Raw genomic sequence first — 20,152 nt, 5'->3', positions numbered from 1 at the left:
CCTGAAGTCCTCGGAGTCCCTGCACCCGCTGCCCCCAGATTGGGAGGGACAGAGGGGTGCACGTTCGTGTGCCAGCAGGTGGACAGAGTAAGACAGACAAGATGTAAAACGTAGTCAATTTTATTCTCCTTAAACCACAAAATAGAGTCTTTGGTTGTACAAACATCACTAGTTACAGTCTCGCCAAGAGGTCCCGGCTGGGGAGGGGGCGGTTAGTCAGTGGCCAGAACTCCTCAGGGGACCTCTTTAAAACGCTACCGGCCGGGTTAAAAGACTCGGGGCAAGGGTGGTGTTGGCGCTGGCAGGGCCCCCACCCCAAGTCGGGGGAGGCACCCCGCCCCTCTAAGAGGGCACTGGGCCCAGGCCTCGGCGCCCTGGCCGCACGGCCCGGCGGCTGCTGCACAAGGCCACCTCCTCGGGACCCGTGGAGCTTGGAGAGGGCCTGCCCAGAAGCACCATGGCCACCTCTCCGTCCTCCTCTGGCAGACCTGCGGGCAGGGGCAGGGAGCGAGTGAGCAGATGGGCCTGGCACCCTGGACCGCGGGGGCAGGGGCGGGGGTGGGCCCGGCCCTGGCCTGCCAACTCACCTGGGCTCGGAGGTGGTTCCAAGGACCTCAGCTCCTCAGCGAAATCTGGGGACTGTGACGGGGAGAAGGGCTGGTCAGGGACTACCCAGACCTGCCTGAAGCCCCCAACAGGAGCCTGGGTGAGTCCCTGTAGAGCCCTGGCTGGGGGGGCGGGGGCGGGGGCGGGACAAGGAGGGTATGGAGCAGGGGACAGGCTGGGAGACAGGCTGAGCGGAAAGCGGCAGAAGCCGGTCAGGGTGTCCTGCAGAAGGGCCGGAGGGCCCGGTACCTGCATGTCATAGACAGGTCTGGAAGAGGGGAGGGCGGCAAACACCCTGTAGTCAAACTTCCTCCCAGACAAGGCCTTGAAAGGACAGCGTGAGGAGAGAGGCAGAGAGCGTAAGAAGAGAGGGAGGGAGTCCGGATCCCTGCCCCGCCAAGGGAGGAAGGCAGGGGAGGGCGGCAGCTGCTGGCTCCTCACCAAGCGTCCCGGGGAGGTGCCGGTCTGGGGGCCGAGGTCTGGAGGAACAAGAAGGAGGCGTCGGGAGAGGTCCGCGCCGCAGGCCGGGCTCCCGCCTCCCGCCTCCCGCCTCCCGCCCGACGTACAGACCTTCCAAGGGGGTGGGTGACGGAGTAGGTGCCGGCGAGGGGGCCTCGGCCAGGCGCTCCAGGGGCCCCCGCTTGCTTCGGCCATCCTGGGACTTGCTGAGGACCATCTGTGCGCGGAGGGCATCCTGCTCCAGGGACTTCATCCTGTGGGAGGGCGGAGGCACGGGCAGCGTGGGGCGCGGGCAGCGGAGAGCGGGGCGCGGGCAGCAGAGGGCGGGGCAGGGCCTCACCTGGCTGCCCTCCAGAGCGCCCGCTTCTCCGCCTCCAAGGCTCGGCGCTCCGCAGGGGACAAGGCCCGCTCTGGGGCCGGCAGCTCGGGGCTCTGCACACGAAGCCGCTCCTGGTGGCGCCTTTCGGCCTTGGCAGTCCGCACTGGGGCACCGCCTCCCTGCGGCGGGGGAGACGCGGGACCGAGCCTGGGCCGGGCGACAGGACAGGAGGGCCCGGTGGAGGGGCGCTGGGCACGGGCGGAGGGGCACTGGGGGCAGGGGCTGGGGCGGCCCTCCCCCGCCTCACCCTTCTGCCATGGGGCCCTGGCCGGCCCAGGGTGGTTCCTCCTCGGGCTCCTCGTCCTCGGGAGCATCGGCTTCCGGGAGCCCCGTGTTGGCCGCCGCCTCGCGCAGCATCTGCGCCCTCTTCTGCTGCAGCTTGCGGGCTACGGGGCGCGGCGGGTCAGGCCACGAGCCGGCGCCCCCCGCCCTCCCCCACCCCCGCGCCGCCTGCTCACCCTCCTCCTCCTGCATCTTCCGCAGGTCGTCAGCGCCCACCAGCGACACGCGCTTAGGGGGGCCCTCGGCCTGGGGCACCCGAACCTCCAGCTCGAAGTACTTCTGCCGCTCGCGGAAGGACAGCTGCTCCGGCGAGGCCGTGGGCCCGAGCATGGGGTGCTGGGGGAAGCGCGCCCTCAGACCCAGCCCCTCGGGTGTCACACCCTCGCAGGCGCACGCAGCGGGGCACCTGAGGGCTGCCCACCACCTACCTGGGCAGGGGTGTCCAGGGGCGGGTGCAGGCCAGGCACAGCCGCGAACGTCCTATAGGCCTGCTTCACGTTGGCTGGCAGCTCGGCAGGGGAGGGCGGGGAGGGGGGCTGGGGACCGGGCGCAGTGAGCTGAGCAGGGACAGCTGTCCCTGCAGCACCGCCCACCCTGCCACCAGCTGTCCTTGCTAACTGCCGCCACCCCTGCCCCCCAGGTCAGGGCACTCACGGGCTGGGGACCACCTCTGCCCCTGGGGGCCGGGGAGCCCCTTGGCCAGGCCTGAACCAGTGGCTGGATCACCCCAGGCTTTGTCTGCAAAGGGGTTCAGGTGGGGGGTGTGAGGGACGGGGTGGGGGGAGAGAGATGGCGCCGAGGTGGGCAGCTGGGTGCCCAGGAAGCGAGGCCAGCACTCACCCATCTGCTGTCTGTCAGGAAGGGGCAGAGGCTGGGCGCTGGGCTCCAAGCCGGCACTTCAGTGTCTGCCCCAACCCTGCCACCAGGCCTGGCCCTCCCCACGCAGCAGAACCAGGGAGCCTCTGCAGGCAGGTGGGGGGCTTGGGGCAGGGTGGAGTGGCCCCCAGGAACTCCCAGACATGAAGACAGATGGGGACAAAACTGCCAGGCACTGGGGAAGGCCACCCTGACCCCCAGCCCCCTCTGCCCAGGAGGCCACAAGGAGCCCCCCAGCCGTGATACCAGCCAGCTGGGCCAGGAAGGGGCCTGCAGGCCATCCCCCTGTGGGATGGCAGCTGGGGAAGGTGTAAGCCCTGGCACCCTCCCCGGAGGAGCGGACTCTGCACACAGCACCACACAGCACCCCTCTGCAGCACCCCCACCGTGTACTCACCTGCTGGTGGCTAGGGGAGCAGGGGGGTTCAGCCATCTCTCCACTTGCCGCAGGCAGCACCTGGAAGAGCCGAGTGGTGGGTGTGGGGAGGGTCAGGCAGGGCTGAGGGCCCCCGAGGAGGAGGTGGGGGGTTGCCTGCCTCAGTAGCACAAAGGCTGGTCCTCAACACCCTGACCTGAGCAGCCCTGAGACATCTGAGATGGATGGGCTGGGCTGGGCTGGACTTCTCCTGGGTGGGGCGGCCACCCTCCCTATGAGCCTCAGAGGCTGGTCAGCCAGGGAGGCCTGCCCCCTGCGAGCCACCCCCAAGCTGTGCCCCTTTCTGATGGAGGACACTGGGCCCCCTCCCCTCTTGGGGGCTTCCTACTCTTGCCTATGTGGGGCTGAACACAAAGCCCCTGAACAGGCTCACTCAGCCCCCAGCCAGCACAGCCTCCTCACCAGCCCTGCGGGGTCTCCCAGCAGCAGCTGGTGCTGGGCAGCCCGCCCTCCAGGGAAGGGGTGAGAACCACAGGCCTCTGCCCAGGGCCCTGCCCCCACTGCAGCACTGGCCCTCCTCCCACCGTGCTCCACCGGTGGCCCCTGGGCCCACACAGCCCTCTGCTCTGCCTTGAGTCTGCCTCTGGGAGGTGGGGGGGTAGGCGGCAGCGGGTGCATCATGGCTGGGCTCAGGGGTGGAAGAGGACAGACGCGTGCCAGGGTGGGGGTTGGCGCTCCAGCTCAGGCACCCCAGCCAGTCCCTGTCATGCATGAGGGCCCTTTGAGGGCCTCAGCCCTCTCCCTGGGGGCAGGATCCTGGCAGAGCTCTGTCCTGCAGGGCTTCAGGTGAAAGGAAGGAAGACGGGTAGGACTGACAGACAAGTGGGCAGAGGCCAGGACAGGGGTGTGATAACCAGGGACTGACCCTCTGCATGCTGCCGGCGCCAGGGGTGGCGGCCAGGGCTCGGCAGGCTGGCTTCAGGCTCTCTGGGCTCCGCCCCTGGGGGGCAGAGTGGACACAGGGCTGCCAGGGCTGTGCCCGCCAGAGTGCGGGGTGGGCGGCCAGGCCTAGGGACTCTGGGCTGTGGGGAGGAGCCTGCCATGTGGGGCAGGAGGGCCTGGGCACTCACCATGGCCTCTGGGCCCCATAGTGGGATCTGTCCGGGCAGCTCCTTCTCCTGTGAGCAGAGGAGACAGTGGTCGGGGCTGACGGCCTCAGGCTCCCAGCCCAGGGGCTGCTGGCTGTGGGCGGCTCTGACCTTGCCGGGGCCCTCGGGGCTCAGCTCCCGGTCGATGGAGGAGATGCTTTCCAGGCTGTTCCGGCGGCCAAGGCCGGCCGCGAAGGGGTTGGCGATGATGCCTGGGGACACCTGCAGGGGAGGGGCGGAGTGGCCACACCCGAGGCAGCCGCTGGGGTGGGCTCTGCTTGCTTAGGACTCCACGCCACCATCGCATCTGTGCCCAGGGCACCCACACCACACTCCCGAGGACACGGCGATGCAGAGTACCGGGCGAGAGAGGTCAGCCGTGGACACGCACCCCGGAGCACAGAACTGACAAGGTGGTGGGGCGACAGTGAAGTGCCCATGGCACAGAAAGGAACTGAGGCCAAAGTCCCAGTGGAAGGAGGCTGACAGATTCCTGACGTCAGAAAAGGCCGTTTAAAGGAGGAAGAGTTGACTGTGGTGTTGACCGGAGTGATGACAGCACACGTGAACACGCGCTTCTGCAGCGTAAGTGACTATCAGGGCGTGAAAGGCGCCCGCTCACAGGCACAGCCCAGCCCCCGAGCGGCCTGAGACCCTGAGACCTGACAGCCGGGAGCTGCCTGACGCCCGCATCCCGGCTCCTGTCTAGCCCTGTCCGCTAAGGGAGCCAGTGCTCCCTGGAGAAAGAAGGCAGGGAGAGTGTGAGGGGACCCAGGCTTCCTGCTGTGCCAGAAAGGAGCTGCCTGAGGGAGGTGGGTGATGTGAACAGGGCCCCGGGCCAGCCAGAAGCCCTCTCATCAGCTCCGTCTGGATGGCTGGAGCACCAGATACCAACAGCAGCTGTGACAACTCTCACGAGATAAAACGGAAAATCTGTGCTAAGGAAGGCACCGCCCAGAGCAATGGGGAGGGCGCACGACTGCCCCGAGGCTGAGGAGGAGCCCGAGGAGGAGCGGGCCGCTGCACCCCCCAAGCGCCTGCCAGTTTCCGGGGGAAAGCATCACCTGGTGGGGTGACCCAGAGACGCCCCCGTGCAGGCACCACCACCCGTGGGTCTGGTGGGAGGCCCTCCAAGACAGTGTGAGCTCGGTGATAACCCTGCCAAAATGCAGCCACTGCAGCTCGTCCTGAGGAGGCAACGGACAGACCCCCAGTGAGTGCCATCCATGCCATGATGGCCTGTGCCCACCTGAAGTTCCAGGTCAGGCTGGGAGACAACCAGATGTCCACATGCCTTGTAGCTCTAAAGGTTGCCTTGGGCCATTGGTGGGAGGCACGCAGGGCCTCTGAGTGAGAGGTCCTGTCTATTGTTCTTGACACTTTTCTTCAACTCTAAAACCGTCACTACTTTATCTGCTTGCTTGTATCTTTCAAAACAGAAATAACAGGAGAAACTACACTAATACAGACGCTGGCCTGCGGGTCACCGAGAGGGGATTCAGACTCCTGGAGGGCTGTGTTCACAGCTGGCAAAGGTTTAGCATGAGCAGCCGGTTTGTCCTCCCGGCCTCAGGGTCTTTGCTCCCCAACTGCAGACTGACCTCACGACACAGCAGTGAGCGCGCCGTGTCCCACCCACCGGACTGCCGGGGAACTCCCAGGAAACTCCACTTTTAAAGTCATCTTTAAGAACTGAAAACGAGTTCTGGGCTTCCCCGGTAGCCCAGTGGTTAAGAATTCACCTACCAATGCAGGGGACACAGGCTCGATCCCTGCTCCAGGAAGATCCCACATGCCGCAGAACAGCTAAGCCCATGAACCACCAACTACCGAGCCCGGGGTCTGGGGTCTGTGCTTCCCAACGAGAGAAGCCGCCTCACTGAGAAGTCAGTGCGCAGCAACGAGACCAGCACGGCCGAAAAGAAAACGCAGACAAAAATAAGCCTAACTGTATGATAAGCTGGCAGAAGGACAATGCAGAGAATCATTTCCCAGGGACGTAACGTAGCATTGTGACTGCACTTCCTAGTGGATAAATCCTAAGGACACAAAGAAATGTCAAAATGCTACTAAGAAATGCTAGTGATAACACTGATACGGCTTTTTGAAATCAATACTTATAGTATTACTTAATTTAATAAAATGACTTTTAAGATGAGAAAAAGAGACACAAATATAAAGTCAAAAGAATCAAAGCCTGCTGTCCTTAAGCATGGGTTGAAAGTAACAACCTCACGGATTTTTTCCCCCTAGAAACCTACCTCCCGAGGACCCGTGTGCTGCAGAGGCCCAGGAGCGGGGCCACAAGACCAGCCAGTGATGGTCTGAGCCCCGCGCCAGGGCTGCGGCAGGAGACACGGGGACGCCTGGGTGCACCATCAGGCTGGTGTGTCACCGGCTTGTCACCGCGGTGCCCACGCAGGCACCCTGCCTCACAATGACCACAAAGACCAGAAAGCAGTCACCATGGGGGCTTCCAGGGCAGCCACTTGTTATTTAAAAATCAACCAATGGAAGAATCAGAGTGTTCACCACACATCTCCTGTACAAAATCTTATTTTAGGATAAAAAGCAGCTGATAAAATTTCTTTACAGAAAGGTCATTAGAATGACTGAAAACACTAGATGAGGAAGGAGTAACTGAGGCAGTCTTCCTTCGATCAGTAATCAAGGAAACACGGAAAAGAAAGGCGGTCTGGATCAAAATCCAAAAGGTGGTTTTTCTGAGAAGGCTGCTAAAATATACAAAACTTTGGTGAGTGTGATGGGGAGGAAGAGACGGCAGAAATCAGATCAAGACGGTGATGGGACCCCAGAAACAGAGGGGAGGAGAAAGAACATTCTGGACCTTGCCCCAAACATGCTGAGCACCAGTCAGCAAGCTCTTGGAAGCGCACAGCGGCCCCCACAGCGCTGCCACCAGCTGGCCACCAGGCCTGCCTGCCTGTGCAGGGCCCTGGGGCAGAGGCCGGCACAGCAAGGACAGGCAGGTCCTGATGCCAGCCTGCCCCCTGCCATGCAGAGGTTGGGGAGGACGCCAGGGCACAGCTCATGCAAAGACGCACTTGCAGAATCCAAAGTTCGGAGAGATGGCTGTGAACCCTAATTCCTACAGGGGTTGAACGGGTCACCACAGAGGAAGCAGGTGGGCTGAGGGTAAGAGAAATGGGGCTGGGTGGATGACCGGTGTCCTGACGGATACATGTCACCCCTTTTTCTTTCAAGCACCAAGCTAGCTGGAGGAAACCGGTGGGCTGCACCTCACCGTACTTGGCACAGGGCTGTAAAAGCCATCAATAAAAGGACTCCAGAAAACTCAGCACTCTTTCAGAGAAAATTCTTACAGGTTATAAATGGAAACAGCTGTCCAAGTTTAAAAGAATGTTATATAAACTACCTCCTCCAAGTCGGCACAAGGCAAGGTCACTGTCCACCATCACCAGGTTCCCGGGGGGATGGAGGAGCCTGACTTCCCAGGAAAAGGGGACCCGCAGCCACCACCTGGGCCTCAGGGCTTCCTCCAGGAGACGCAACAAAGTCACTGCTGAGAATCAACAAGGATGCAAGAGCGACCTAGGAATGTGCCTGGAGAAACCTTATTCACACAGTCACAGAGCTCAAAGTTAACCCCCAGCTCCCAACCAACTTACAGAACTGGCAGGTCCATTTGGAAGAGAAAACTCATGAAAATAGACTAAAACTTGTCAAAAGGAGAAAAAACAGTGGGTGATTTCACCAGTTAGGTCTCCTGAAACATACTCTAAAGTGGCTACACAGAAGTTAGCAGCTCAAGAACACGGCCGGCTCCCAGGACCACGGGATGTGGATCCAACCTACAAGGAAGTCCGATCTCCCCCGATCAGTGGGAAAGTGATGGACAGTCCAGTGCATTCCACTGGGACGGAAGATCCACTTGCTTGAGAAGCAATTCCAGTGGATTGTAGTGCTCTGTTTTCTAAAAAACAGCTTTGACAATCTTGCCCCAGAGAGGGTTTTCATCGTCAAAACTCAAATCCAGACATTATGAGAAAGGTTAGACAATGTCACTCACAGTCTCCATGTTTCTATAACCCCAGAGAGGCCGTTGTGAAGGAGCAAAAGACAAAGCCCACTCATGCCCTATGCAAAAAGACAGAAGCTTATAACACAAAAGACGAACTGTGAGTTAGGTGAGTCACACGTCAAAGGAGGCCAGGTCCATGGAGACAAGCCTGAGGCTGGGCGGGGGTGGGAGATGGGGCAAGCCTGCGGCCTCAGGCCCAACACCCCTTCTTCCAGGGTGCTGTCCTGCAGAAATGCCCCCAAAAGCATCAAGACGGGTTCCGAGCACTCTGGTTGGAAACACAGCACAGACAAAGCAACCCAGGGAGAGATGGGCAGACAGTCAGAGGAGCCCAGCAAAGCCTCCGTAAAGCTGGGGAGATGCCTGCTCTGCTCTTCGCCCTGGAGTGAATTTACTCTGTTTGTACTGAAACCTTAAAAATAAGTACATGTACTGACTGAAACATGTAAGATCTCACTTTAAATGAGAAAGCAAAAGACACAGACCTCTCTGGAAAATATGAGCAAGGTTCCTCACCAGAAACAACAGGTTCCTGCAGGGACACAGGGATGTGGGCACAGAGACCAGCACAGGGGCCCCCAGAACCCAGGGAATGGGGTCCCAGTCCAGCACCCAGGGAGGAGAAACAAGGACAAACGCACCATCCTTCCCAGTTCAGGAGATGATGCACAGAACGAGGTGGACCCCGCCTCGGCAGTGCAGGGACAGGGGCAGTAGGCTGCCGTCCCAGAGACCCACTGTAGCCCCATCCCCAGAAAGGAGGCCCTCAGGGAGCTGGCAGCCGCTGCGGGGAATGAGGCCCTGGAGGCGGGGGCTGGGGGCTGATGCAGGAGAAGCGGCCCCCCTGGGCTGATGCTGGAAGCCCGGGGACAGCGGCAGCATAAGACAGCAGGGCCCCCCGAGAGGGCACAGCCAGGCTGGTGCAGGACACGGGCCGGGCTGGACACCAGGCCTCTGCAGCCCAGTCCCGGGCCTGGCAGCCAACACTTCCTCCAGGGGCTGCAACGGAGAACCACTGGGTCCCCACATGCCCGCCCAGGTGTCTGCGTGGGGACACAGGTCTGGGCCCTGAGCTCCCTGCTAAGGGGCTGTCAGAAAGCAGGCCGGCACCAGGCCAGCGTGGCAGGGCCCGGGGGTTTGCAGGCGGGCTGTGTCCCGCTCTGGGCCGTCCTGCCCTGGCTTGGCGGCCCCAGGGCACAAATGCTGCTTGCCCGGTTCAACCTTTTCTTTGAAGACACAACCAGGCCTTCTGTACACACTCTCTGTCCCGCCAGGGCCACGAGTGGGGCCGAAACGAGGACCTGGCACCCGCACCACATGGCTCCCCCAGGTCTGACTCACAACGGCCAAGCGCGTCCTGGCCCCGGCGCACCAGGACCCTCCCGGCCACACTGGGGGCGGGACGCAGTCCCCGTGGCTGAGCGCCGGCCAGGGGGGCACTGACCTCGGGGGTGGCAGCGCTGGTGTCGAAGCCGTCGCAGACGAGGACAGTCAGGGTGTCGCCCACACTGCGCAGCAGCTGCACAGCCTCTCCATGCGTCAGACCCAGCAGGCTCTGCTGGTTCACCTCCAGCAGCCGCAGTCCCACCCGCAAACGGCCATCTCGCCCAGCTGCTCCCGTGGGGCTCACCTGCGGGGAGACAGCTGTGCTCAGGACCAGCCCTGGACCTGGGCCCCTCCCCGCCTGAGAAGTCCACGGGGCAGGCGGGCGAGTGGGAGCTCACCTTGGAGATGAAGATGCCCTCATCGGTGGGGTCGCAGGGGTTCCCGGCGTGGCCCTTGGCGCCCCCACGTATGCTGATGCCCAGCCTCTCCCCGGGGGCCTTCTGGATGCAGAGCTCCCGCATGCCCGGGGGCGGCGGGTCCCTCCGCACGAGCAGCACCAGCTCCAGGCAGGGCCGGAGCAGGGCGCTGACTGCTTCCTGGTGCGTGGCCTCCCGCACATCCTGCCCATTCACTGCCAGGATGCGGTCCCCGACCCGCAGGCCACTGCGTGCAGCCAGGCCCCGCGGGAGCACCTGTGGAGGGAAGGCCGGGAACTGTGGGCAGGGGGCCGGGCCTCCCTGCACCCCGCGGCGCCCACGGGGCCTGCTCTACCTTGGAAATGAACACGCCGGGCTCCTGGACACCGAATGGGTGGCTGGAGTGGTCGGAGCCCCCAACGATGCTGAGCCCCAAGGGGCCCCCCGCTCTGGGCAGACAGATTTCCTAGGAACACGGAGGAACAGGAAGGGTGGCTGGAACAAGCCGAACATTACAGGATGGCTTCCCAAGCCCAGGGGTGTGTGAGACCAGGGAGCTCTGCCACAGGGAGGCCGCGTGATGGTGCAGAGAAGACTGCAGGAGGAGGAAGCCCCTACGGAACGACGCCCTGTGTCCTGGAGCCTGAGAGGACAGGGCCGAGGCCCTTGTTCTCCCACGAGCGGGGCCGACAGCCACACCTAGAGCTGTGTGGCTGTGGAGACAGGGGCTGGTTGGTGGGCAGGGCCAGGGCAGCGGTCTCACCTCCACTGGGTACGGCCCCTCCAGGGCAGCGGCCAGCAGACTAGGGGGCAGCCTCAGAGGCCCAGGCTCCCCTGGGGTGGCAGGGGTAGCAGTGGGGGGCGGGGGGGAGTGAGGGGGAGGGCTGGGGGCGAGGGGCCCCCCAGCCTCCCGCTCTAGCAGCAGGGCGATGGTGGGGGACGCGGCGGTCAGCAGGGAGACGGCGTGGTCGTGTCTGGCCTCGGTCATGTCCACCCCATTGATCTGCAAGAGCACAGCCCGTCAGACGGCCCCAGGGAGAGGGGTGCATGGGTGCTGGGCAGGCCCACCGCCACACTCACGGAAAGGACGCGGTCGCCGACCTGCAGGGTGCCTGCCCGGTGGGCAGCACCCCCCTCAGCGATGCGGGAGATGAAGATGCCCTGCAGCGGGGGAGGGCGAGTGGGTGTCCGCACGCTGGCCAGGCCTGCCCCCCACCCCGCCCCACCCCCGGCCCCAGACTTACCCCATCACCGGCCCGGTAGGGCGTGGAGCCTTTCCCGCCTGCGATGCTGAAACCCAGCCCCTTCTCACTACGCACGAGACAGGCCACGTGGCGCTGGCGGGGTGGCCCAGGTGGCTCGGGCGGGAGCAGAGGCAGGCGCAGGCCGCCTCCTCGCCGCTCCCGCGGGCTGTAGTCGTCCTCGGGCCGCAGGGCTGTGACGGTGACTGCATTCTCAGGCTCCACCATGCGCTCCCGCCACAGCCGCATGTGCACAGTGGCACCCGCCCCGCGCAGTGCCTCCACGGCCTGCTGGTGCTCCGCGTCCTGCAGGGCCACGCCGTTCACCTGCCACACGGCACTTGTCAGCCCGCCCTCTGCAGGCGGGCCGGCCGAGTGGGCACAAGCCACAGCGTGCCAGGGGCTGCTGCCCTGCTCTCTGTGAGTACCGGCTACCTATCTGGGCAACACAGGGCTAGGAGGCCCACTGTCGAGGAAGCAGGCGATGCCCCTGCTAGTCCACAGTGCCCAGTCCTGGTGCCCCTGCCCCACACACCTGGTCCTTATCTGAGCAGTCCTGGGGAGGATGCCAGGGGTTCTGCACATCTGGCCCTGCCCTGCGCTCTCTGAGCTGCTGGGACATAGCAGCCCCTCTGTTGAGTGAGTGCAGGGTTACTTCCTCCTGCCCCCATCCCCCAGAGCAGACTGCCCTCTGACCACCCGACAGGCACGTGGGCTCCAATGCTCCCTGACATGGCCAGGAGGCCCCACCCCACAGGCCTCCTGCCCAGACGCGGGTTTCTGCCTTGGGCTGTCCTCCAGTCTACCCGGAGCTCTAGCTTATGAGTTCCATGCCTCACAGGGGTCCCATACTTGGGGCTCTCAGGAGGAGCTGGGCACCCTCTTCCTGGAGGGGAGGGAGCCCACCACCAGACATGGGACTGAGAGGTCCCAAGAGTGTGCACCTCACACGGTGGTCAGGGGGCTCACCTCGAGGAGCTTGTCACCTACTCGGACCCCAGCCCGAGCCGCAGGGCCCTCCTCAGACACCCGGGAGATGAAAATACCCTGCAAGACAGACAGAGACAAGTCCAAGAACATCGGTGGATGCCCTTCCAGAGAGGGGCCCTCAGCAGCTGTGCGAGGCCCAGAAGCCCCCCAGTCAGGGCTGCAAAGACGCCCCAGGGTGCAGGAAAGGCACAAGTGGGCCTGCAGTGGTCAGACAGCCTGGGTGTGGGCTGCTCTGGGGTCCCAGGCGTCAGGGAGTGAGAGTGCAGGTCAGTCCTGGGAGGTTCGGTCCACACACAGCACAAGAGGCGCCGGTGAAAGGGAGGTGAGGCTGGAAGAGACGGCGGGCAGACCGGCAGCCCTGACCGTCTTCTACGACGCTGCCCCCACAACCCCGGCCTCTAGGACCTCGTGTGCTGCAGGAGCAGGGCCTGCGGGCAGCACAGGCTGGGGGCGGCTCCTCACCTCGTCGTCTCCCTTGTAGGGCGTGGATCCCTTGCCACCCGCAATGCTGATGCCCAGGCCCCCTGTCTGCCGCACGATGGTCAGCGTCAGCTGGAAACAGAACAGACGTGCCGTGTCCAGGGAAGGCTGAGGGGCCGGGGCCTGGTCCCCTCCGGCCACCAGCCACCTCTCCCAGGGCCAGCTTGGGCCACAGAGGAGCTGATGAGGTGGGGGCTGCCAGGCTCCAGGGAGCGCAGCCAGAGGGAGTGCTCGCCTGTGGGTGATGGGGGCCTTCCAGGGCCGGAGCTGCTGCAGGAGCGGGGCACACCCTGCACCTCCTCCAAGATCGGCCACCCCTGCCTGGAGGCCAACGCCCTGTGGGTCTAGCGGGCGCCCCAGGCCCTGGCTCTGAGTTTGGGGAGGAGGCCTGAGCAGCAGCGGGAAGGAGATGGAGAGCCCGCAGCCCGAGAGCAAGGCCCGCGAAGCCTGGGGCAAGAGCGCAGCGGCAAGCGAGTACAGACCTCTTCCTCCTCAATGCGAGCGGGCTCTATCAGCAGGTTATTGGCCTGGTCAAACGACACCCCCTGTTAGGACAGGACCAGCAAGGACATGCAGGTCAGCTGCCGCCCGGCCCCGCCACCTCCTTGCCCAGCCCCGCCATGAGCAAGAAAGAGAGAGAAGACCACACCAAGCTCCCACAGCCTGAGCGCCTGGCCCTTCGTGCCTGGGTCTGGTGCTGCCCCCAGGCAGGGGGTCCCGTAGGGTCTGGAGGCCTGGCTGCTACTGCCGACCTGCCAAATGGGCAGGCTGGGCTGGTGCCAGGTGGGCCTAGGCCTGGCTGTGCCAGCTCTAACTGTCCAGGCCCTCTCAGCAGCCACAGCACCAGGCTGTCTGTGCTCAGCACAGAACCACAGATATGTCAGACATGGGGCTGCTGCGGGGCGGGGCATCCCATGGAGAAGACAGGGACCCGTGAGAGCCAGCCCTCCAAAGGCTAGGGCAGGCAGAGGGGCCTGGGCATAGGCGGGGACTGCCAGGGGCTTGGGATGGGGCTACAGGGCCAGCACGGAGCTTGCAACTGAGTCTGCACCCAGCCTGCAAAGGAGAGTGGGGCGCTGGGGACAGGCACCTCCCGTGCCAGGTGCCTCGAGAGCTGCCTGGGACCCTTGCCGGTGTGCACCAGGGGGCCTGGCCACTTGGATTCGGGCTGGCGTGTGGGGCCAGACCCACCTTGACAGAGGGCGCAGAGGCCACCGCCTTCTCCTCCTCTGCTGCTGCCGCCGCCTCCCCCTCCTCTTCCTCCTCAGCTTCGTCTTCCTCCTCCTCCTCCTCCTCCTCCGCTCGCGGAGCCCAGGACATGTGGGGGCCATTGTGCCAGCCCCCAGTCCCCACTGGGCCCTCATTGTCTGGCGGTGTCCCCTGCAGGAGGGCCACCACGGCCTCGGGCTGGGGCAGCTTGGAGATCTTGAAGTGCTTCTTGTAGTGGGGCGTGTCCTTGCGGATGAGCCTTTGTCTGCCCCCCGGCAGGGGCCAGGGTGCCTCTGGCTGGCCCTCCTCGCTCTCGCCGTCCTCCCTGGGCAGGAGCAGCGTGTCCTCCGCGAAGCGCACAGTGGGCTGTGAGAGCTAAGCGTGAGGACTAGGCCAGCCCACCCCCGAGCGCAGGGCTCAAGGCAGCAGGCAGGTGCTAAAAGGGCCTGCTGCTCAAAGAACAGGGACAAGTGACGAGCCAGTGAGGGGCACAGAGCAGTCAGCGGGAAGAGCAGGCTCGGGGGCTGGGAGGCTCTGCCCACTGTGCTCTGAGCAGCCTGAGGAGGGGCCCCAGCAGGACCACGAGGAAGGCCCTGGTGTCTGGGAATGTTCCAGAGGGGAATGTGCGGTAAGCGTGGGTGGGCAGGGCCCAGGCTGAGCCGGCCTTGAAGTGAAGACCCTCGTCCCCCAGCCCTCCCCCTGGCCTGGGGCAGCCTGACTCCTGCTGGGCCCCACACAGGAAGAGTGCACCTGGGGGCTGGGCCCCACAGGAAGAGTGCACCTGGGGGCCCACCTGAAAAAACCGACTGGTGCTGCCTGCACACGAGCTTGGAAAGGAGGCGGGGTGGGAGCTGGCAGGCCCGCCCTGGAGCAAGTGGCCCCAAGGCCAGTCTCACCTCCTCGTAGGTCTCCTCCATGACCTCTTCCTGGGTGGCTGGCATGGGTTCCTGCTGGCTCAGCCCCTCCTCCTCGGCCAGCGGGCCCTCAGGCTCGCCCTGGGAGACTGTGCCGGCAGACAGGTGCGAGTCTGCACTCAGGCCAGACTCAGTGCTCAGCCTCTTCTCCTGTGGCAGGGGAAGGCAATGGGTTGGGCTGCCCCCGGAGGATCCCACATTGCAGGATGTACCCCAGGGCTCGCTGCTGCCTGACCACAGAGCCTTGGGAGCTTCCCCTCTAGCTGCCTCCATCCTGCAGGAAGTCTGTGCTCATCCTCTGGGGTGCCCGCTGTCCCACCACTAGGGAAGCCCCACTTCCAGCTCCAAAAGGTGTGGATACACAAAGCCACCCTTCTGTGGTTCAAACCCTCAAGGCTCATTCCAAACAAATCACAAGGGCAGGGGCTGACGAATCCCCGAGCAAATGCCAGCTCAAGGACGGGTAGGTGCCCCCGACCAGCACGAGCATGCCTCCTGGACCAGTGAGGGCAGCTTCCCGTGGGTGGCTGTGCACCACAGACGTAGGTCCCGCCACGTAGCCCCAGGCACCAGACACCCTGCTGTACCCGGGGGTCCTGAGCGAGCGGAGCTGGGCCTGCCTGATTCTGAACAGCACCCCTCATGGAAGCTGACAGTGCAGGTGCCCTTGAGACGTGCCAGCCCATAGGCCCACTGCTCCAGCCACTCCTGGCTCCTCACGGGCAGCTGCCCTACATCCATGCCACATGGCTCTTGTGTCTGCCTAGCGGCCCTCGGTGGAGGCAGCCTGCTCTACAGAAGGCACATGCACTTGTCCCTGAGTTTCCCAACCAGCACCACCGCCTGGCTCCTCTCCCGGTGGGTTCCCCATGCCCACGCGAGCCGGAAGCCCTGCACCCAGCCCAGGGCTCCCGCAGGAAGGCCTGTAAGGCGGGCGGCTGTCCCTCCCATGGCCTCCAGGTCCCCACAAGCACCTCCTCGGAGGGCGAGGGTGGCGCAGGGTCAGGCCTGCAGGAGGTGGCTTCACTCCGGCGCTCCACACCCCTCTTCATCACCTTGAGCTCGCTGGGGTGTGGCGTAGCCCGACGCTGCAGGCCCTGCAGTGGGCACAGGGGTGAGGGGCAGGTGGGGCAGGGGTCAGGCGGGGGCGGGGAGGCGGGAGCCCCCGGGGACCCCACCCCGCCATACCCGTTTCTCGGCAGCGGCTTCCTCCGGGTCGTCGTCGCCCGCGGGGGCCTCCAGGAACTGGATGACGCTGACACGGCTGAGCGGGGCGTCTCCCCAGCTTTCCGAAGGGCTGCTCTGCAGCTCAGGGTCCTCTGTGGAAGCGCTTGTCAGGGGGAACGCCGCCCCGCCCCAGGCCCCGCCCCGCCCCGCCCCAGGCCCCGCCCCCAGCGACCTACCAAGACTGGGCAGGGGCTGCTGTGGCAGCAGGTAGCAGGTGAGCACCTTCTCGCCCGTTTGGGCATCATCCTCGGTCTGGAACCGAAGCATGGGCTGCGCCTGGTTCTCCGCTAGCCACAAGGCCTTCAGGTTGAGGTGCGTGAGTGCAAACGGCAGACTCTGCAGGCTGGGGGCGGGGGCACGGTCAGCTCGGGGAGAGCCAGGCCCGGTGCCGCGGGATGGGGGCAGCACTCACCGGTTGCCGGCCACATCCAGCACATGTAGCTCAGCCGTGTGGGCGAGCTCTGGCGGCAGGACGGCCAGGCGGTTGTCCCTCAAAGAGAGGACACTGAGTGCCACGCAGCCCCCAATCTCAGGCGGCAGTGCCTCTAGGTGGTTCCGGTCCACGTTGAGGTTGGTCAGCTTGGTCAGTTTCCCCAAGGAGTGGGGCAGGGCCTGGCCAGGAGGAGTGAGGATCAGAAACCATCAGGAGCCCGAGGGTGCAGTCTCTGCCCTTGCTCTGGCCCCGATGAAGCAGATGTCTGGCTCCTGCCACTCTGCACGCCTCCAGGTGCTCCCCCATCCTCCCTGCCTCCCACACTAACTCTGAAACCAGCCCCACCGTCAGCAGGTTCTCAGTGAGGATCAGCTCCGACAGGTTCTCACAGTCCCCGATGGCTTCTGTCACCTCGCACAGGCGATTCTGGTCCACCTTCAAGATGGACAACTGCTTCAGCTGACCTGGCGTTGGGAAGATGCAGCAACAGGCTCAGTGGGGCCAGAAGCCTTGGACACTCAAGAGACTGAAGCAGCTTGTGCTGGCGCAAGGACTCCTGCCTCGTGCACTGTGAGACCGCTGAGACCTCAGCCTCCCTCCAGACGCACGCTCACTGCCCCAACCTGCTGCCAACCTGAGCAAGCCCAGCGGCTCCCAGGTCCCCAGGCCCTCATTGTGCCCTCACGAGCTCACCACCTGCACTCACCACCGCACACTGCCTCAGCTCCTCAGGTGCGAGCATGAGTCGTGCCACTGTGGCCCAACGCCTCCCCTTCTCAGGGACAGGTCCCAGGCCCCCGCTCGGCCCAGGTTCACACTAGCCATGCCCCTCCCGGCACTGACCAATGCCGTCTGGAAGCCGCTGCAGCAGGTTCTGTGAGAGCAGCAGGTCAGTGAGCAGCACCAGTCCCCCAAGCTCCGCGGGCAGCTCCTCCAGCCGGTTCTCAGACACATCCAGGCACACCAGGCGCCGCAGATTCCCAAGCTCCTGGGGGGTGGGTGCAGAGGGTCAGGGGGAGGGCCAGGCCCAAGTGGGGGTGGCAGCCACACCCTCACTCACCGGGGGCAGGGCTGATAGCTGGTTCCGGTCCAGCCACAGCTCCCGCAGGTTGGGCAGGGCCCCCAGGGTGTCAGGCTGCAAGAAGAGGCAGGGACAGGGTGATGGCCAAGGCTCACTTGCCCTGCCTGGCCCCGCCCCACCCATGACAGCCCCACCCTCTCCACACCAGCACTTCCAGATCATTGCCTCCCAAATCCAGCTGTTCCAGCTTGACCAGGAAAGACAGGGACCTGCAGAAGAAACAGAGCAAGGTCTGTCGTGGCCAAATGGCCCATGGTCCCTGGGGCTAGCTGCTGGCAGGGGCGAGCTCACTCACGCAGGCAGGGACTTGAGCAGATTCTCCCGGAGCTCCAGGGTCACCAGGTTGGCGAGGCTGAACGAGACCAGGACAGAGTGTGAGAGGAGGCAGGATGGTGGGGAGTAGTGCAGGAATAGGGCTCGGCTGAGCCCCCCACCCCACAGGAAGGCACTCACTTGCCCACGTCCCCAGGCAGTGCCTGCAGGGACACATCATTCAGCGCCAGGTGAGCCAGACTGCGTAGCTGAGTGAAGCCTTCGGGGAGCCTAAGGAGAGAAGAGGGTCCTCAGATGCCCAGGCCAGGGCTGCAGAACCCCCACGGCCCATGCCCAGCCCTGCTATGGCCACCACCCACCTGGACAAGGGGTTCCCACTGAAGTCAGCAATCTCCAGAGCTTTGCAGAACTTGATGCTCTCGGGGATCTCAGGGATGTCTGTGAGGAGAAAGGGGTCACCACGGAGAGATGCCCACAGCCTCCAGGAGCTCAAAGCCCTTCCTGCCACCCTCAGATGCCACCCCATGCCTGCCCCAGCTCCACACCGTTCCGGGACACATCCAGCTCCACCAGCTGCATGAAGTTGGCCACCTCCGGAGGCAACCGCTGGATCTCGTTGTCGCTCAAGCCCAGCTTGCGCAGGTTCAGTAGCCTAAAGAAGGGCTGTGGGCAGGGGGTAGGGTCAGAGTGACAGGCCCTGTAGTGAGGGCCCCTCCCTGCTCCAGGCCACACAGGAACCCCGGATCCTGTCCTATCACCCTGGTCTGCAGTAAGAAAAGCAACAAGATAAAAACATACACACACAGCTTCTCGAGCTTCTGACTCCTTGACTTTTGACACCTGGTCCCTTTGTGTTACCTCAGAGACACCCCTCTCCGCCCCTCCCCCTGCAACATGCAACATTGCCAGCGGACCTACCTTACACGCTCAAGTCTTAGTCTTAACTGAGAAATCACTTCTTTTCTCTGACCTGACAAGTCTCTGTTCCTCGCCTTCTGTGTTCCCTCACGGCTCTACCTACCACCTGAATCACCTCTTCGACCCACCCAGCCCGTGGGCCCTCCAAAGCCTGCAGTAGTTTCTGTGACTGTACCCCAGCAACTAGCCCAGCCTGAGACACTGACAAGAATTTGGAAACTACCAAAAAAAATATAGCGAAAACAGCAGGGGCCATAGATCCGTGTAAGAGGCCCTGGTCCAAGTTCTGGAGTGAAGCCACACCCTCTGTGGCATGCAGCCCCCAGGCATTGGGCCACTTGGCACCCCATCTCCAAGAAGGAAATCCTTTTGTGACCTGCTTCCTTTAACCTTCTCTCCCAAGTGGCCTTAGAAGGAAAGCAAGCTGACGGGAAGAAACAAGGCAATGAGAGGTAGACGGAACACAGGCTGGTTAGGGACAAGCACCATAAGAAGGCTCCCTCTGACCCCGCCCCAGCACCCTGGAGGAAGACAGCAGTCAGGACAGAGACTGGGCTCCCCCTCCAGAGTAGTCCAGCAAGTTCGTATCCATCAGCCAAGCCGGTTAACCTTCCACCCCGATCTACCTCAAGCCCATCCACCTTCCCCCGCGGCTTTCCATCTGTAGCTCCTCCTCTAGGCTGTGACCATCCCCACCCCCAGGCAGGCACCTGATGACCGATGCCACCTGGTGCCAGCGCCGGCGGTGGGTGAGGAGGGTGGGGCTGGCCAGGGTGGGGCTCTGGCCAGTAAGAACCAGCAGGGCCGGCTGGACGCTGCGGTGTCCCGCGCAGGCCAGGGCCGGCTGAGAGCTCGGAGGAGCAGACGGTCGCATGCAGACTGACCCTGCCGACCTGGAACGAGGGCTGGGACGGCGGCCACTCACCTTGGGGAGCTCGCGCAGCTGGTTGGCGTCGAGGAGCAGCTCCTCCAGGCTGCGGCTGTACCGATAGATCTCCTCGGGCACGGCCTGCAGCGAGCAGTGCCGCTTGTCCACCGACTCCACGTGCCGGTTGCAGCGCCAGAGCGGGATGCACTTGAGCATGGTGCGGGCGGGCGCGGGATCCGGCGGCGGGCGGGGGGCGGGGCTCGGCCCGCATGAGCGCCGGACCGGGGGAGAGGCAGGGGGCGGCCCGGGGCGGCGGTGGCGGCGGCGCGCAGGGCCGGGCCGGCGCTCGGAACGCTCGGACCGCGGCGGCCTGGGTGGGGGGCGCGGCCCGGCCGGCGCTCAGACTCTCAGGACGCGGCGGCGGCCCGGCATCCCGCCTGGCCCACTTGACCCGGTCCGTCCGCTCGCCCGCCGCCTGTGCCGCAGTCGGAGCCGCCACCGCTGCCCGCCGGACTGCCCCGCCGACAACCGCCGGTCGCCGCGTAGCCCGCCGGGAAGCCGAGGCCCGCCCTCGCCGCCCCGAACTG

At 64.4% G+C, this 20,152-nt stretch overlaps 1 protein-coding gene across 10 annotated transcripts; it reads right to left on the bottom strand.

Annotated features, from left to right (window-relative positions):
* Positions 1-104: 104 nt before the first annotated feature.
* Positions 105-20,095, bottom strand: SCRIB (scribble planar cell polarity protein). 10 transcript variants are annotated; one of them, XM_025001931.2, is made up of 37 exons: positions 19,623-20,095; positions 18,325-18,442; positions 18,139-18,217; positions 17,960-18,049; positions 17,802-17,858; positions 17,652-17,715; positions 17,486-17,560; positions 17,269-17,413; positions 16,771-16,889; positions 16,405-16,604; positions 16,169-16,335; positions 15,954-16,084; positions 15,740-15,862; positions 14,748-14,915; positions 13,834-14,217; positions 13,125-13,187; positions 12,625-12,714; positions 12,142-12,219; positions 11,176-11,499; positions 11,012-11,092; positions 10,695-10,934; positions 10,287-10,397; positions 9,914-10,207; positions 9,634-9,819; positions 4,238-4,348; positions 4,112-4,156; positions 3,904-3,990; positions 3,000-3,059; positions 2,155-2,262; positions 1,903-2,062; positions 1,692-1,830; positions 1,406-1,591; positions 1,177-1,319; positions 1,048-1,085; positions 856-930; positions 588-639; positions 105-488 (listed from the first exon to the last, which is right to left on the bottom strand). In XM_025001931.2, the coding sequence occupies exons 1-37, from the start codon at positions 19,779-19,781 to the stop codon at positions 343-345; spliced, it is 4,896 nt and encodes a 1,631-aa protein (XP_024857699.1). In that variant the 5' UTR covers positions 19,782-20,095; the 3' UTR covers positions 105-342. The 10 variants fall into 10 exon arrangements, 9 of the variants coding, with proteins under 9 accessions (XP_024857699.1, XP_024857692.1, XP_024857700.1 ...); XM_025001924.2 differs by lacking the exon at positions 3,904-3,990 and having other exon boundaries at positions 4,109-4,156; XM_025001932.2 differs by lacking the exon at positions 856-930.
* Positions 20,096-20,152: the final 57 nt, after the last annotated feature.

Source organism: Bos taurus, chromosome 14 (genome assembly GCF_002263795.3).
Source record: "Bos taurus isolate L1 Dominette 01449 registration number 42190680 breed Hereford chromosome 14, ARS-UCD2.0, whole genome shotgun sequence".
Classification (NCBI taxonomy): Eukaryota; Metazoa; Chordata; class Mammalia; order Artiodactyla; family Bovidae; genus Bos; species Bos taurus.
The sequence above is the reverse complement of the archived record's forward strand: the minus strand, read 5'-3'. Positions and strand labels throughout refer to the sequence as shown.